Genomic DNA, 16,752 nt, shown 5'->3' with positions numbered 1-16,752 from the left:
AACGTGGACCAAGCTATTCTGAAGGGCAGTGTAAACATGTGAACAACCATGGGCTTACAGTTCTGCAGTTAAGGGGACATAGGTGCTGATTTATGCAGACAGCAAGATACAAGGAAAACCCTTAGTCATGTGAAATACATATTTTTCAAATATAAGTTTCATATGATTGTAGCCTTCTCTCCTTTTTTCCCACTGGTTCCTGGGTCTTAAACTATGTGTTTAGTTTCTATTCCTGCCTGAAAGGTGGAATTTAAAAGAAAGAATGTGTTGAGTTAGTTACTGATGGCCCATATGGCTTTGAGTAAGAGCTACCCTTTCTCTACTTGCTACGAGAAAGCCACAGTTAGAACTCAGTCAAAAAACAGATCAGCTTTTCCAGGTTAGGTAACATGTTTTAGATTTAAATGGTAGCTCTTACCTCAAGTGACAGGTGAGCTCAGGTATGATTACTGGCCACCTACAGCTTGAATTAAGTATATAGGAAGGAAGCGATTTTTAGATTATTCTACAGAATAATTTATGAAATTCTCGAAGAGGTAATCACTAAGCTGAATTCCTAAATGCTGACGTGGGCTATCATTTATTTTCTGAAATAATGAAATACTTAAAACACAATAGTACTAAACCAGAGGTATATCATGTAAATTCCCTTCCCAAAAGACAGCTATGCTGACTTTAATATACCACCTTGTTAAAATATGCAGCTTAAAACTATCAAACTACTGAGCAAGGAAGTTGAAGAGTAAAGCTCACTATGGAAGCCATGTGGACAAAAATGATTTCATAAATACAAGAAATCAAATTGTACAAAATTGTTGAAGTCTAAGGCTCAGAATAAGATCAACAGGACATAGGATGCACATTAAAATAATAATCTAGCCAGTAGAAGTTTACCTGGAAATAACACATTTTATAACTTTCAACTTTGTAATAATGTAATTGACTTCTTAAACACTGTAATTTTAACTTAAGATTCCTTATTAGACTGAATCACATTCAACTAAACCTAAACTGCAAATATCAAATACCTTTGTCTTTCAGCTTTGTATGAGCCGGTAAGTTCATCAAAAAGCTTGCCATTCATTTCCATTAGGGTTTTCAGCACATTGTATACCAGCGCTACAATGGTCCTAAAATGAAAATAAGCCAGGTCAGGGTTATTGATGTTACTAACAGATAAGAAATCTAACACTGTCATCTCTGAATGCTGGCTGATTCACCTAAATCCATTTTAGAGATGATAATCTGAAGTACAAAGGGATCAATTATATGCTCAAGGTCACACAGCCAGTTGTGATGGAGATGGTCTGTTTGATCACTCATGTCCTTCCTCCTGTATCATGTTTAAACTCTAACTAAAAATATACATGTTATATTCATGTCTGTTCTAGTGTCTCTTGTCTCAAACCCTGAGTAGTAGCATTAAGAAGAAGTCCAACTGCTGTAAGTTGTAAAAAGAAAAGTAGAAAGCAGGGTAAGGATGTCATGGAAGTTAGACTATATGCCATCTAAACATCACTGACAGGCCCTTAAACACTGCAGCTCCTGCTGGGACAGTGCTGTCTGCAGAGGTGAGGTCATATCCCACAGCAGACCCACCCAAGCTGGCATTCCCACCATTGTTCGTGTGTCCGCTACAGGCACTGAGTTGGTCTCCCCAGCAGAGTTTGACCACACACTGGCACAGAATGTCACACCAGAGTCCTACCTTCAGGGACATTTGCAATCTTAAATTGAAATTAAGGATATACACATTTACAACTTTATAAAGCTCTGTATGTAAAGTGTAGAATAAAATTAAAACTATGTGATGTTAACCTTGAAATAAGTTCCAAATCTGTGTAGGTTTCATGTATGAGTTAGGAGATCAAGGACAGAAAGGTTAAAAAGACACAAGCACAACACAACCCAAAAGACACTTACGGATTCCAGTGTTCTTTGGAGATTTTGTACAAGCTGCCAAACATAATTGGCAAAATCTTATCAATGTTTTCCTCAATCAAACTAAGAATATATTCATTATTCCAGAAGTAGAGTGCCCTTTCTGCAACCTAAAAAAGACATTTAGAAACATCAACATTGAAGGAGAAAAGAAGTAACAGTGTAAGTATATACTATAAAATGGCTTCATTGAAAACATCATACCTGAAAATGAGAACTGGATACACACTTGGAGATCTGCTTAAAAAGGGGCTCTTCAATTTTTTTGAATTGTGTTGGTTCAATAACATCTAAGATTTCTTCAATTTCTCCTAAAAACATCACCTAGGTTAAGAAAATGTTCTTTTAAAAAACAATGACAAATTATGTCATTTAGAAGACATACAGATGAGAAGGTTAATCTACAAATCACACAGTGGACAGAAGTCTTGGTGGTACATGCAATTTGCTATACCATACAGCCACTCTACCGTAAAGTCTCTCATCACCATAGAACATCATCACATCTCCTGCTTGGTAGTGACAATACAGCCAGCCCAATGGAGCACTGTTTACAGCTCTGAAATTGAAATAAAATGCACTATTTTTGTTGAACAAAAAACTCACCTCTTTCTGACTGCATGTTTTTGGCCAAAACTTCAACAATCCTCTGATTACCTGCAAAAAAGGAAATGTTTAGCATGAACTAAGCATTGAAGCTGGTTAATCCCAGGACATGTTTAATAATTATATCAACATTCATTCTGAAGTAGAACAGTATTAGTTAATATCCTAGTGTGTCCTCACAATTTCTGCTCAGCTTTAGGCTTTAATAATTCAACAAACATTTATTGAGGCCTGTGTATCAGATACTGTTCTAGATGTAGGGACACAGTGATGAACAAGGAGGATGAGGGCCCTAATTTTCATGAAGCCAGGAGACCAGCATAAGTTATCAATTAAAAATATTTTTAAAAATAATTTTAATAGTAGTAAATGTTACTACTGAGAAAATGGGGGAAAATATGGTAATGACTTGGCGTAAGGGAAGGAGGGTATTTTGGGGGTGAACTAAGGACCAGGTAATTCCTGTTATTTAAGCCAGTATGAAGCACCACAAAAGCCAGAAAGCTTTCCAATTTCTTTCATGGCTAGCACAACCTAAACCAAAATAACCACAAAACACAAAGGATTGTGAATCTGAATGAACATAGTTGCAAAAATTTGTAACTGAATGCAAATATTAAACTTAATATAACAGTCTATTAACAAAACAATACTACCTGCCCAAATTAACTTAACTCCAGAAATTCAAGGATGATTACACTCATAGTTAAGGGAGAAAACTATACCATCATTTCAAAAGATTTTGAACAGTTATTTAGTATTTTTGACTGGTAAAAATGTAGTAAGCTAGAACTAAGGCTTTATCAGAAGCCATTAGCAATCATCTTATAAAAAGACGTTTTGGAAATGGGCTGTAAAACCATCTGGACCTGGTGGTTTTGTGGAAATAGATCTTTGATAGCCTTTTAGGTTATTTTATAGTTACAGGTCTGGTCCAGTAACGGAGAATGCTCATTCAAATTACAACTGGGGAGAACTTTGTTCTGGAGCCAACCCAGTAAGATTAAAAGGATTTGATGAATAATGTTGGAAAGAAATATCAGAATTGTACTTATGTGTCTAAATATATGATAATGATACACCTCCTTAATATTATTTTTAACTGAAAAATTACCAAAATGAGTAGGAAAACTCAATATGTGGCCAGATAAAACATACATAAAAATATCAGTAATATTAGTCGGATGAAAACAAAATACATAAATAAAATTTTCAAGAAATGTTTTAAGATTTATATGAAGAAAATGCTACTGAAGATCATGAAAGACTACAAATAGATGAGTGATTCATTATTGTACAGATGCTACTCTTATACTTAATCTGTAAATTTAATATAATTTCAATCAAATACCAATTGAATTATTTTCTGAAACTCACATTTGTTTTAAAATCCATAAATGTAAGCAAATAACCAAGAATTTTGGGGGTGTACAGGGAGAATTAATGGGATAGAACCTGCACTATTGATATTGATAAGATGGAATGAGCATTGAAACTGACAGAAAAGACACATGAAATCTAGACAGACTCATGTATACATGGGGGTTTAATATAAGTCAAAAGTGCATTTCAGTTCCATGGGAAACATGACTAAGTGATGGCATTTGCACTGCTGGCTCACCACTTAGAAAGGAAAAATGTAGCTCCTTTGGTAAGCAGACTCCTAAGATGATCTCCCACAGTTCTTATTTCACGAATTCATACTCTTGTGTAATCCCCTCCCGGTAAGTGTGGGCTGGCCTAGTGATTTGCTCCTAACCAACAGAATGTGTGTGGCAAAAGGGAAAGAATTTCACTTCCATGATTTGGTTACAAAAAATCATAACTTCCACCTTACTAGCAAACTCTCCCTAGGGCCTTTTCATTTTGCTTTGATAAGCTGCTGTGCTGGAAAGGCCTACGTGACAAGGACCTGAGGGTGGCCTCAGATTAACAGCCAGCTGGGAGCTGAGGCCCTCAGTCCAGCAGCGCTTGAGGAACTGAATTCTACCAACAAAACCACGTGAACTTACAAGCAGATCCTTTCTCATCCGAGCTTTTTATACGTGACGCCAGCCCTGGCTAAGACCTTGGTGGTACCCTTGTGAGAGATGCTGAAGCAGAGGTCCCAGCTAAGTTATGCCTGAATTTTTGATTCACAGAAACTATGAGATAATAAATGTTTGTTATTTTAAGCCACTAAATTTTGTGATAATTATGCAGCAACAGAAAATGAATACACTTCCTTACCCTCATCACATGCAATTTTGATTTCAAATGGTGTAGTGGGTTGAATTGTGGCCCCCAAAGTATGTCCATGTCCTAAATCTCTAGAATCTAGGAATGTTACTCTTTTGGGAAGTAAGTCTTTATAGACATAATCAAGGATCTCAAGATGACATTCGTCCTAGGTTAGCTGGGTGGGCCCTAAATCCAACAATTGTCCTTATAAGAGAGACAGAAGGAGAGACAGAAGGGGAGGCACAATGTGACACTGGAGTGATACAGCCACAAGTCAAGGACACTGGAAGACACCAGACACTGGAAGAGGTGAGCTCCTCTAGAGCCCCTGAAGGGGGTGCAGCGCTGCGGACACATTGATTTTGGATTTCTGGCCTCCAGAACTTGAAAGAATAAATTTCTGTTATTTTAAGCCACCAAGTTTTTAGTAATTCGTCATGGCAGCCTAGGAAACTATTATAAATGGAATAAAGTTCTTACAGGTTAAAAACTAAACCCACAAAGTAAGTAGAATATGATACTGGAGAATATTTTTACAATCTCAAATGGTGGAAGGATTTTCTTTTAGTAGACATCAAGGCCGGAAGCCATAATGAAGAATAGATTCCACTCAAAGGACTAAAAAAAGGCAAAGACTAAAAGCAGTATATTCAAAGTTAAAAGAAAAACTCCCAGTGGATAAAAAATATTTGTAAAATATATTAAGAAAAGGGTTAGAGGTAGATAAGGGACAAAGAAATATAAATGACCAATAACCATATAAAAGGATGGCTCAAGCCTGTGCCAATTAAGACAGTAAGTATTCAACAATGACCAGGGAAAGGGAGAACAAGTATCTTCATATTTTGGGTTAGAATATTAAATTGTCACAACTCTTTAGAAGGAAACTTGGAATGTTAAAATTTCCCTGTATTCTTTGACCCAGCAACATGGTCTACAAAAAAATTTATATATAGTAACTTGTTTTGGTATGGTTTTGAGGGTCTTTATATGTAAGATATCTTTTGTAACCAGCACCACAGACAGGACACAGAACAATTCTAAAACTCTCAAAATATCCTCCTTACCCAGGAACATGTTTATAAGTAAAAATTCCGGTAACTCAAGTGTCCATTAATTGAGGATTGAATGATGTTATGGGAATCCACATAATGCAATTTGATGTGACCAGTGAAAAAATGAAGCAGATTAATATGGAAAGATACACATAAAATACTGAGAAGTGAAAACTTGATGAGCACCGTCCCACTGTTTAATCTACACATAAATATACATAAAAATTTCTAGAAATACATTCACCAACTAGAATAGTTATCTCTAGGGGACAAAACTTCAAGGGCCTTCCTCCACATTGTGCTTTATGATTCCGTAATGTGTGAAGAACCAAATTAACATGTTATTTTTATAAACAGAAGTAACAAAGTCATTTCCATTTTAGGAAATAATTTCAATACAAGATTTGGGTACATAAAGACTGTAGTAAACTAGCCAAAGCTCTTACTTATTTATAATTTATAGGAGGCTTAGATACAAATGCCAGGTTTCCAGAAAATGAGTTTTAAGACTCAAACCCAAGTAACATGGCCATAATTTCTGGCGCTGGAATGGCCTATAGTAGAAATCCCAAGATCTCTAGATCTGCAGATCCTTATGAATTGAAAAATATTTTCCTTTGTCAACTTGGACATTTTACCTTACTATCCCCTTACCTGCTCCTATTTCCATTAACCCAACTCCTGTAAGCCAGATGTCTGGCCACTATGCATCCTCTCCCTGATCTACTCTTTAAAAAGAATCAATCACCTGTCTCCCCTATTCACCTTATATTAATTTTTTTTTCACTTTTTTAAGACCCACTTTTTTTTATATTAAGGTATCATTGATATACACTCTTATGAAGGTTTCACAAGAAAAACAATGTGGTTACTACATTCACCTTTATTATCACCCCATACCCCATTGCAGTCACCGTCCATCATTGTAGTAAGATGCCACAGAGTCCCTATTTGTCTTCTCTGAGCTACACTGTCTTCCCCGTGACCCCACACACACCATGTGTGTAAATCATGGTACCCCACAATCCCCTTCTCCCTCCCTCCCCACCCGCCCTCCCACACCGCTCCCCTTTGGTAACCACTAGCCCCTTCTTGGAGTCTGTGAGTCTGCTGCTATTTTGTTCCTTCAGTTTTGCTTCGTTGTTATACTCCACAAATGAGGGAAATCATTTGGCGCTTGTCTTTCTCCGCCTGGCTTATTTCACTGAGCATAATATCCTGCAGCTCCATCCGTGTTGTTGCAAATGGTAGGATTTGTTTCTTATGGCTGAATAGTATTCCATTGTGTGTATGTACCACATCTTCTTTATTCATTCATCTACTGATGGACACTTACATTGCTTCCATATCTTGGCTACTGTAAATAGTGCTGCAATAAATGTAAGGGTGCATATATCTTTTTGAATCTGAGAAGTTGTTTTCTTTGGGTAAATTTGTAGGAGTGGAATTCCTGGGTCAAATGGTATTTCTATCTTTAGTTTTTTGAGGAACCTCCATATCGTTTTCCACAATGGTTGAACTAGTTTACATTCCCACCAGCAGTGTAGGAGGGTTCCCCATTTTCCGCATCCTTGCCAGCATTTGTTGTTCCTAGTCTTTTCAATGTTGGCCATCCTGACTGGTGTGAGGTGATATCTCATTGTGGTTTTAATTTGCATTTCCCTGATAATTAGCGATGTGGAGCATCTTTTCATGTGCCTGTTGACCGTGAAGTGTCTGTTCATATCCTCTGCCCATTTTTTAATTGGGTTATTTGCTTTTTGGGTGTTAAGGCATGTGAGTTCTTTATATATTTTGGATGTTAACCCCTTGTCAGATATGTCATTTACAAATATATTCTCCCTACTCTAGGATGCCTTTTTGTTCTGCTGATGGTGTCTCACCCTATATTAACTTAATTATATTTAAATTATATCTATTTACTAATCACCAAACATGAACCACGACTTACTATGTTATGGGTTTTGTCTGTCTTAATTCTAGTGAGTGTTATCATGAATTTGTATTAGGTTTTAATCCATTTTAGAAGTTTATATTGCTTCATGTAAATACTGGACTTCTATTTCTCTTTAAAAACTGTTTTTAGCTGTTTCCCTAAAGAACTGCAAGTCTAAAAGTCTAAAAACTCAAAATATCAGGGAGTAGAAAAATATCCTTTACATGAACAAAGCTCAAATCAAAGAAAGAATAAAAAGTACCCGATTTTACATGCATCCCTGGGGAGAGTCTCAGAGAGTTCATGATACAAAGAGAATCTTATCATTTTAGTCCTTTAAGCCTTTTGCTATTCTTCAAGAACTCTTTGTTTAAATATTTAGACTTAGGATACTTAAAAAGCACTTTCTCAAAATACTTATTTCATCAAGGCTCTAAAATGTTGTTTTCTATGTTTTATGCTTTTTATTTCTCCCTACCTTACATTTTGTTTTTCTTGACTCTGAATCTTTATATTCTAGGCAAATAGTAAGAAGTAGAATTCAAAGACTGAATTACTATGCTGATTTACAAAGTAAACAACCTTTATTCCAACACTGTATCTTAAATCAACAAAGGCAAAGAAATGTTTTCAATCCTTATCATGTGGTGTATCATTAATAAAAAAGAAAATCCTATTTCTTTAAACAAAACTCAAGGGAATATTTTTAGGGACCCTCACATTATGTTTTAATTTTAAAAGGTGAAGATTAAAAAGATTACAAATGAAGATAATACATAATACAAAATTTCACTATAGTCATTTGGTCCTGTCATCACATATCTCAACTACTATGTTACTACCAATCTGTATTTAAATTATCAAGACACATTTTAACTCATGAGAACTCCCCCTCCCAAACGTGATCTTTGCAGATTAACCTCACATTCCTTTTTCTATTTGCTAACATTATAGGAGTACAAAGAAAACCACAATGAAATGTACAATGTAGACCAAAAACAAAAATAAATAGAACACTTACTGGTTCTGTTAGTGTTGTATCTTTTTCCAGGAACTGCACAACACAGTAGGCTAGCTAAAATACAAGGAACAGTTTATAAAAATTACTGAGTGAAATAACAGTAAGATACAGGATTTTTATACTTAGCTAAAAAAAATGACTAATAACTATTCATTTTGGCAAATTTTACTCTAGTTTATCTCAGTCTATAAAAATGAATATACTATTCAACAATTGTGTAACATTTTAACCTTAAAAGTAATTCGTTCAGAAAAGATGTTCTTTTTCAATAGTAACTTCTGAAATAAAGTTAATAGAAATAAGACTAGAGCTAACATTTAATTTTTCGGCAGATTTCTACATGAACGCCTATACTGATGTGGTATTATTCTCAATATTAATAAAGGAGACTGAAGTCATTCTCTAGGTTATCAAGGCTAGGTGGACATTCTGCAGATATGTTGGATTTATTAAAAAACATAATTAGGTCAGGGCCTGGACTAAAAAAGAAAACTTGATATTATCTTTTCTATTTCTACACTTAAAGTGCATTGAAGTTAGTTAATAACCCTACATATCAATTTTGCTTTGGGCAACTTACAAAGCAAATTGCTTAATCATACTTAAAGTTGCTGCCTCAATATTTCTCAGTTTCTCTGCCTGTATATCAGTCTTTGAAACAATACTCATTTCATGTGAAATTTTTCTGAGACTTACCTGAGCATGAAACAAAGCTAATCCTTTTGCAGTATGCATAGGAATAAGAACCTTCATTAGAAATTGTTTATGTTCTGCTTTCAGTGGCAATGCAAAGCCATTGATAATACTGGAGGGGAAAAAAGGCAGGGGGAAGGGTTAAGCAGATACTACTTTGTTTCTGAAAATTATACCCACGAGTACACAAGGATCAGTGCTCTGCTTCAGTCCTGGTGTTGAATGACTTACTCATCTTCAAACTACTTTAGATAGACTATTACTAGGAAGACTGTTTCACTAAGTCACTCAACGATCCCAAAAGAGAACTAAGACCCCCAGTGAACGTCCCATTGTTGCTGCTATTTTCCTCCCTAGGGCATGGGAGAGTCCCTAATTCTGACAATATTGTCAGAATTTCCAGTAGTTTCTTAAGTAAATGGGTAGTTTCTCTTATTTTATTAAAAGATGTGAAATTAAGAGGTAGTTCTCTCCAAAATCATTCTCTAAATATTATAGAGGAGACTAAAAGCATTTTCTAAATAAAATAGAAAGACCTAAACTTCTCTCATTAATACTGCTGTGTGGTGAATAAGGAAGGCAAAATGTTCATGTAAACTAAAATCAAAGGCTATAAATGCATCTAAAAAGAACAGATGGATTAGGAATGGTCTATCAACATCTGAACAAAAATTCTTGTAAATTCATCAAAGATTCACTACAGCTTATTTCATCTCCCCCCAATCAAATCCTATAAATTTCTGAGGCAGTCTGGCAAAATCAGGCATACAACATGCCACAGCTTCAAAAGCAGGAAGCCTATTCTGAAACAGATGTCTTGCATGGCAGTACTTTAATATGCTGACCTCCTAAAAAGCTATAATAAGAATCAGTTGAGAAACTATGCCTTGCACTCTATAAACTCTAAGATATGAAATAGTATCTCCAACCCTAGCTAAGATTTTAATACACAAAACATTCAAAATTACTTCTTAAAAAGAATAGAAAGACTGACCTACCTTCCTAATATTTCAAGGAGTTCAGCAACACCATTGAAATGTTCTGTTTCATATATAAACCTGAATTTAAAATAAAACAGATGTAATGAAAAAGCAAACATCAGCAAACTGAGAGAAAGAGACAGGAAGGCAAATAAATCAAATGGCAAGAAACATACAAGCATACTTTAGAAATTCTCTGTAAGCTATTTTGCCCCCCAAATCAGTTACTTAGCAATATTATAAAAGGAGGCCTATTTCCAATTAAACCACATAATACTTTTGCTAAAATTTGCTCTATATTAAGGTAACAGAATTTAATTTCACCTGGAGTATTTATTTTATTTAAAAATTTACAGGAAAGATGTATTTTCTCAAATATTTTTCAAAATAGGAAACCTCTACTCATAGGAAAATCTAAGAGAAAAGGACCCGTATGTAAGGAAGTTACTTTTTTTTTTAATTTATTTTTTATTTTGGTATCATTAATCTACAATTACAGAAAGAACATTATGTTTACAAGGTTCCCCCCTTCAGGAAGTTACTTTTATTCAGAATTTCTCAAAACCTAAACTACACAGTCTGCCTAGCTTTCCAAGATTAGGACTGCCTTTAAAGCAGGGGTCATAAACTCAAACGACCATAGGACACGGAAGATAACATAAAGGAGGACAGAGACTTGGAGAAAGAGGCTCTCTCTAGAGGAGGCAGCTGTCACTTACCTCTAACTGTTACAGTGTGGGAAAGCTAGCCTAAATTTTGCCAGATCTTCAATTAAAACCAAACCAAACCTGCAATGCAGGTTACTGAAACAGAAACTCCTAATTTGAAGCAACTACTTAACAGATTTATCATGTACAAAATAGTCAAAAGACAGGCCCCACATAAATTTAATGAGCTTTGTCAGGAAATTAAATGAAAGTACTTCCAAGGACAACTAATTTATATAGTTTTTATGCCAAATTTTGTAAACGAAAAGCTCACAGAAATAGACAAATTATCTCAATAAGCCTTAAGCATGAATAACACTGGTATTACCTATTAAAAAAAAAAACTGTCTTCAATACTACTATCTACTTAATGAGAAGCAAGTTTCTAAAAAGTTAGATGCAATTAACTGATGTCCACAAAATAGGCTTAATGTTAAATTAGCATATTTCAGATATTAAGAACTAATCTAAAGGAACTAGAATAAAAAATATGGAGGTGGAAGTGCTATATATGAATGTGTAACCAATTTACCTGAGAAAAATGTTGTTAATTTGTTTTCTGATGAATGCTCTTAGTCCAAGAAATTTCCCATAAATCCGATGCAGAACAGTCTTCAGGAAGTCACGTTCTCTGGGATCTTCACTATCAAAAAGCTCCAGGAGCTTTAAAAAAAATCTGAGAAATTACTTTTTAAAAATAATTGAGCTAAAACTTCACTTTATTCTAATTTTGATTTAAATATAACCCATGAAGTCTTTAAAAATTTTAAAGATTCCTCCTTATCAGATTGATTTTATTCTTGCTAAATAACAAAGCTAAAGATAGCTTAGGGAGCATTTCTTCTCACTTATTTAATTTCAAAAAATGACACTTTAAATAAGTGACTTTAAATGACACAATAAATAAGATAAACACTTTAAACTGTGAAAAATTTTCTTGCCTTGACACTCATTTTAAAATTGTATCTTGCTCTCAATTACTAAACATGGCTAAAAATGTTAGAGTATTGAATGAAATTTAAGAGATGTAAGTTTTTTTTTTTTGAGAGGGCATCTCTCATATTTATTGATCAAATGGTTGTTAACAACAATAAAATTCTGTATAGGGGACTCAATGCACAATCATTAATCAACCCCAAGCCTAATTCTCAACAGTCTCCAATCTTCTTAAGCATAATAACAAACAAGTTCTGAGATGTAAGCTTTTTGATAGGAAATCAAAAATACATATAAAATTTTGTTTGGGGATTGAAAATCATTAAATAAATGAAGTTTAAAACATAAACATGTATAAATTCACATTCCCAGTTTACTAGAAAGATTTATACAAACCAAGCCTTTTTTTGTGATTTTACACTAAAAAAATTCAAGTCACCATGCCAACAGCTCAAAAATTAATTATTTAGTTAGTATGTTATTGGCAGATACATACTAACAGAGTGGTAAATCATTAATGAAATAACACTGAAATAAAAGATGAGATCACAGATTTTTATTTAAAGCCAGCTTAGCAAATGGCTGAAAATTTTTAAACCAGTTCAAATTGGCCAAATCAGCATTTTCCTATGCCTCTACACAATTTGTCAGCAAAAGCAGGAATAGAGAGGTCTTTGAAAAATTTTAAGTAAAAAAAGTCAAATTTTCATTTTAAAATGGTAAACTGAATCTTCTGTCAAAAATTACTGTATTTTAGATGAAACATTGGATTTTCTTAGAAAAAATATAAAAACTCTTTATAATTACCTATGATGTCATTAAGGAATTTTATGTTCTATACTTTGGTATTGATAATTACAATTAAGATGGCAAGCTCTGCACCTCACCAGTTCTTTTTCCATTTTTTCTTGAATTTTACGTTATTGTTTACATGTGTGTCTTCTACTAGAGTGAATATTTTTGAGGGTAGTGATGATTTTAATCTTATTTATATATGCCTCAAGGACTGTCTTATTTATAGTTTGCTTTCTTTGCTCACCAGGTTATTAAAGTACTCCATGAGGCTCTCGCAAAACATATCCATGAAGTATGAGAATTTACGTTAACATACCTAATAAACTGAATTCAAATTATTCTAATTAAAAATGGTTAAACTACTCTAGACACACAAATCCAAGTTTCTGATGTCAGATTTTCTTGGACTATATGCTTTCAAATAAAAGGGGCCCTTACTTGTTAAGGCTTCATTTCTAATACAAGAACTAATAAAATTTAATACAAGTTGATCCTCAAGGGGAAAATAGTTATTAGCTAAGTGTTAAATCTATTTAAAGAAATCTATTTTGAAATATTAGAATCTAATCTGTTTAGAAATATAATAGTCATATAATGAAGTACACACAAAACTAGTAATCAGGAAACTATGTTTCTTATTCTGGCTCTGAAACTTATGTCTGTGCTTTTAAGGGTAAGTCATAACCTCTGAGCTTGTCTCTTCTTTGATAAAATGAAAGCTGAGACCATTTTTTTTTTTCAGAGAAGGAAGGTAATACCATGGTCTGAGAGTCTAGTTCAAATCTTGATTGTGCCATCAACTAGCTGTGTGAAACTAGACATGAGTTAGCTCTTTATATAAAAGCATATGAGGATACTGTCTGGCACATAAAAAGCACCCAATACACTGTAGTTTCCTTCTTTCTTCTGTAATGCTGTAAAACTATATGGAATTGTGCAATTTTTTCTTCTCTTGAAATAATGAATGTCCAAATTTATACTTTAGATTTTATCCTGTATTTCTAAGTTCTACACTACTTAATCAAATAATTCCAAATACAAAAGCTGAGAATTCCTATACATACTATTTATTAAGAGCAATAAAGAGAAGTCATTTGTGAAAGCAGTCATATAAATGACTAAAAAAATTATTGGGCCTTCGCTTTTCAAGTAATTCAGGCGTTTAGAGTAAGTAGAAGGTGGAAAATGGGTCCCACCTTCCAGTTTTCTTTTTGCTCTCTCTCAAGCTTACTGAACAATCCAGCAGCGGAAATACTTCAAAATGCAGACTGAGGAAGCACTGAGGCAATGCCCCCAACCTGCTATTATCTTAAATGCAATATAATATGGCATTACTACACTTCCTTAGTATTATACTGTATTTATTCCTTCTATAGCACAGAAGAGCTCTTACAGAAGGAATATGCAGTCATTTGCAATTACCAAAAGAGCTCCATTTAATCTGATCTTCACTGGTTATTGAAATGTACATTTTACTGTTAACACACACTTAATATTTTGTCACAGTTTACGAAGAACTACTTGAATAGTTGGACACATTTTTTTAAATGTTCTTCATTTGCTAATACACATTTACAGCAATTAGTTAGAAAATTTTATATGAGGTCAGGAGTAGTTAGAAATTACCAAAAATTGAAAACTCCAAATATGTGGACTCATGTTTGTAGAATCTTTATCACAGAGGACACACAATGGGAGTAAGAGAGTAGGAAAGGTCCTTGTATAGACTTAATCCTGGTCTCAGAACTCATTCATTAGTACCCTTTCATCTATCTTCTACCTTCCTTTAAAATAAAGTTTAAGTCCAAAAAAAGGAGAGCATTAAATTCCTGATGACACCTTGCTTGTTGGTAAGTATTTCTAAAGAGAAAATGGATCTAGAAAGTTTTGGTCTATTTCATATTTTGTCTATTGTCAGCCAATTCCATATAGTTAAAAAGAGGTCATTAAATTATTGAAAAGATTTTCAAAATAATAATAATAGAAATGAATACATTCTGAGAAATTGAGTATCTAGGTTCCAAAAATAACAGTTAATAACCAATTTATTTTTAAAAAAGGTATCACGTATGTTTAATGCTATTTCCTGTTCTTATTAAAGACCTCACTTTATCTGTAGTCTAGTTGGGTGGCTGGAATGCCTAAGATGGGCAAGGAGAAAGGAAAGAGAAAGGTAATTGATATTTGATGACAGGAAAAGAGCCTAAAATCCAAACTCCTAACAATGATTCCACTTCCATTTTTTTCTTCTCTGTCATTTCAAAGCCACGATGCTTGAAACATGTCAAGTTCAAGTTCAAAGACAAAAAATAGTAATTTTTTTTTGAACCTCCCTATCCATTGAATGGTCATACCAAATTTTCTCAGATACTCCAGAAAGGCTTGTTTTTCTTGTCTTTATAAAATAACTATAAGAATTTAGGATTGGATAGGATACTTTGACTTCATTAGAAGCTCAAGCTTGATTAAAATACGTTTATAGTCTCAAAGTTACTTCACTTTTATTTTAATTGTCTGGCAAGAATATTAAGTACTGTTAAACTGAAATAAGCCATTAGTTTTGAAAGACTACTCCTATTTTAGTCACAAGTTAATAAAGCATTACTACGATGAACATAAGAAAAATTAAGACAGGGAAGAATTCCTTACCTGTTGTACAAATTTCTGATCAATGTATCGCTTTGCAATGCTAGGCTGGAAATCAGGGCTCTCCAAGAATCTTAAGAAGAATTCATATACCAGCTATAAGAGAAAGTCAAATAAAAGCTAAGATGAAAAGGCAACCTACTGAATGGGAGAAAGTATTTGGGAATGATGTATCTGATAAGGGGCTAATATCCAACACATATAAAGAACTCATACATCTCAACACCAAAAAAATAGGTATTAAAAAAATGGGCAGAAGAACTGAATAGACATTTTTCCAAAGAAGACATATAAATATGGCTTTTCATGTACTCAACATGAAAAGATACTCAACATAACTAATCATCAAGAAAATGCAAATCAAAACCACAGTGAGATACCTCACAGCAGTCAAGATGGCTAGTATCATAAAAACAAGAATATCAAGTGTTGATGAGGAAGCAGAGAAAAAGGAACCCCCATACCCTGGTGGTGGAAATATAAATCAGTGTAGCCACTTGGAAAGCAGTATGGAGGTTTCTGAAAAACTAAAAAACAGAAATACCGAATGACCTAGCAATTCCATTTCTGGGAATTTACCTGAAGAAAACAAAATCACTAATTTGAAAAGATATATATACACCCTCATGTTTATTGCAGCATAATTTACAAAAGCCAAGATATGGAAGCAACCTAAGTGTCCTCAGTAGATGAATGAATAAAGAATATATGAAACATATGCACAATATTATTTAGCAATAAAAAAGAATGAAATCTTGCCATTTCTGACAACATAGATGGAACTAGAGGGTATTATGCTAAGGAAAAATACCATATGATTTCAGTTATATGTGGAACCTAAAAAAAAATCGAACAAACAGAAATAGACTCATAAACACAGAGTACAGACCTGTTGTTGCCACAGGGGAGGAGATGGGGAGATGGGCAAAAAGGTGAAGAGGATAAAGAACAGAAAATTCCAATTATAAAATAAGTTATAGGGATGTAAAGAATAGCACAGGAAATATAATCAGTAATACAGTAATATCTTTGTATGTTGACAGATGGTAACTACACTTATCATGGTGAGCATTTAGTAAGTAATTGTTGAGTCACTATGCTATAAATCCCTCCCGAAAAATTGTATTTCAACAAAAAAATTTTTTAAAAAAGCTAAGTGATGCCTATAAAATTTTGACCTGAGTTATCACTTCAAACCAAAACACACTTTCCTTAA

The 16,752-nt window shown here is 33.8% G+C and overlaps 1 protein-coding gene across 1 annotated transcript in view; it reads right to left on the bottom strand.

The window, feature by feature from the left end:
- The window catches only part of PPP2R5A (protein phosphatase 2 regulatory subunit B'alpha), a 54,384-nt gene that overhangs the window by 1,762 nt on the left and 35,870 nt on the right, over positions 1 to 16,752 (bottom strand). Inside the window, exons 4-12 of the mRNA XM_037015138.2 lie at positions 15,540 to 15,632; positions 11,692 to 11,822; positions 10,471 to 10,530; positions 9,476 to 9,584; positions 8,780 to 8,833; positions 2,548 to 2,598; positions 2,146 to 2,265; positions 1,924 to 2,051; positions 1,029 to 1,130 (exon numbers count right to left, since the gene is read on the bottom strand). Coding sequence (XP_036871033.1) covers positions 1,029 to 1,130; positions 1,924 to 2,051; positions 2,146 to 2,265; positions 2,548 to 2,598; positions 8,780 to 8,833; positions 9,476 to 9,584; positions 10,471 to 10,530; positions 11,692 to 11,822; positions 15,540 to 15,632 — 848 coding nt within the window. The remainder of the gene's footprint in view (positions 1 to 1,028; positions 1,131 to 1,923; positions 2,052 to 2,145; positions 2,266 to 2,547; positions 2,599 to 8,779; positions 8,834 to 9,475; positions 9,585 to 10,470; positions 10,531 to 11,691; positions 11,823 to 15,539; positions 15,633 to 16,752) is intronic.

The sequence above is a fragment of the Manis javanica genome, chromosome 11 (assembly GCF_040802235.1).
Source record: "Manis javanica isolate MJ-LG chromosome 11, MJ_LKY, whole genome shotgun sequence".
NCBI lineage: Eukaryota > Metazoa > Chordata > Mammalia > Pholidota > Manidae > Manis > Manis javanica.
This window is presented reverse-complemented; position numbering and strand designations above follow the sequence as displayed.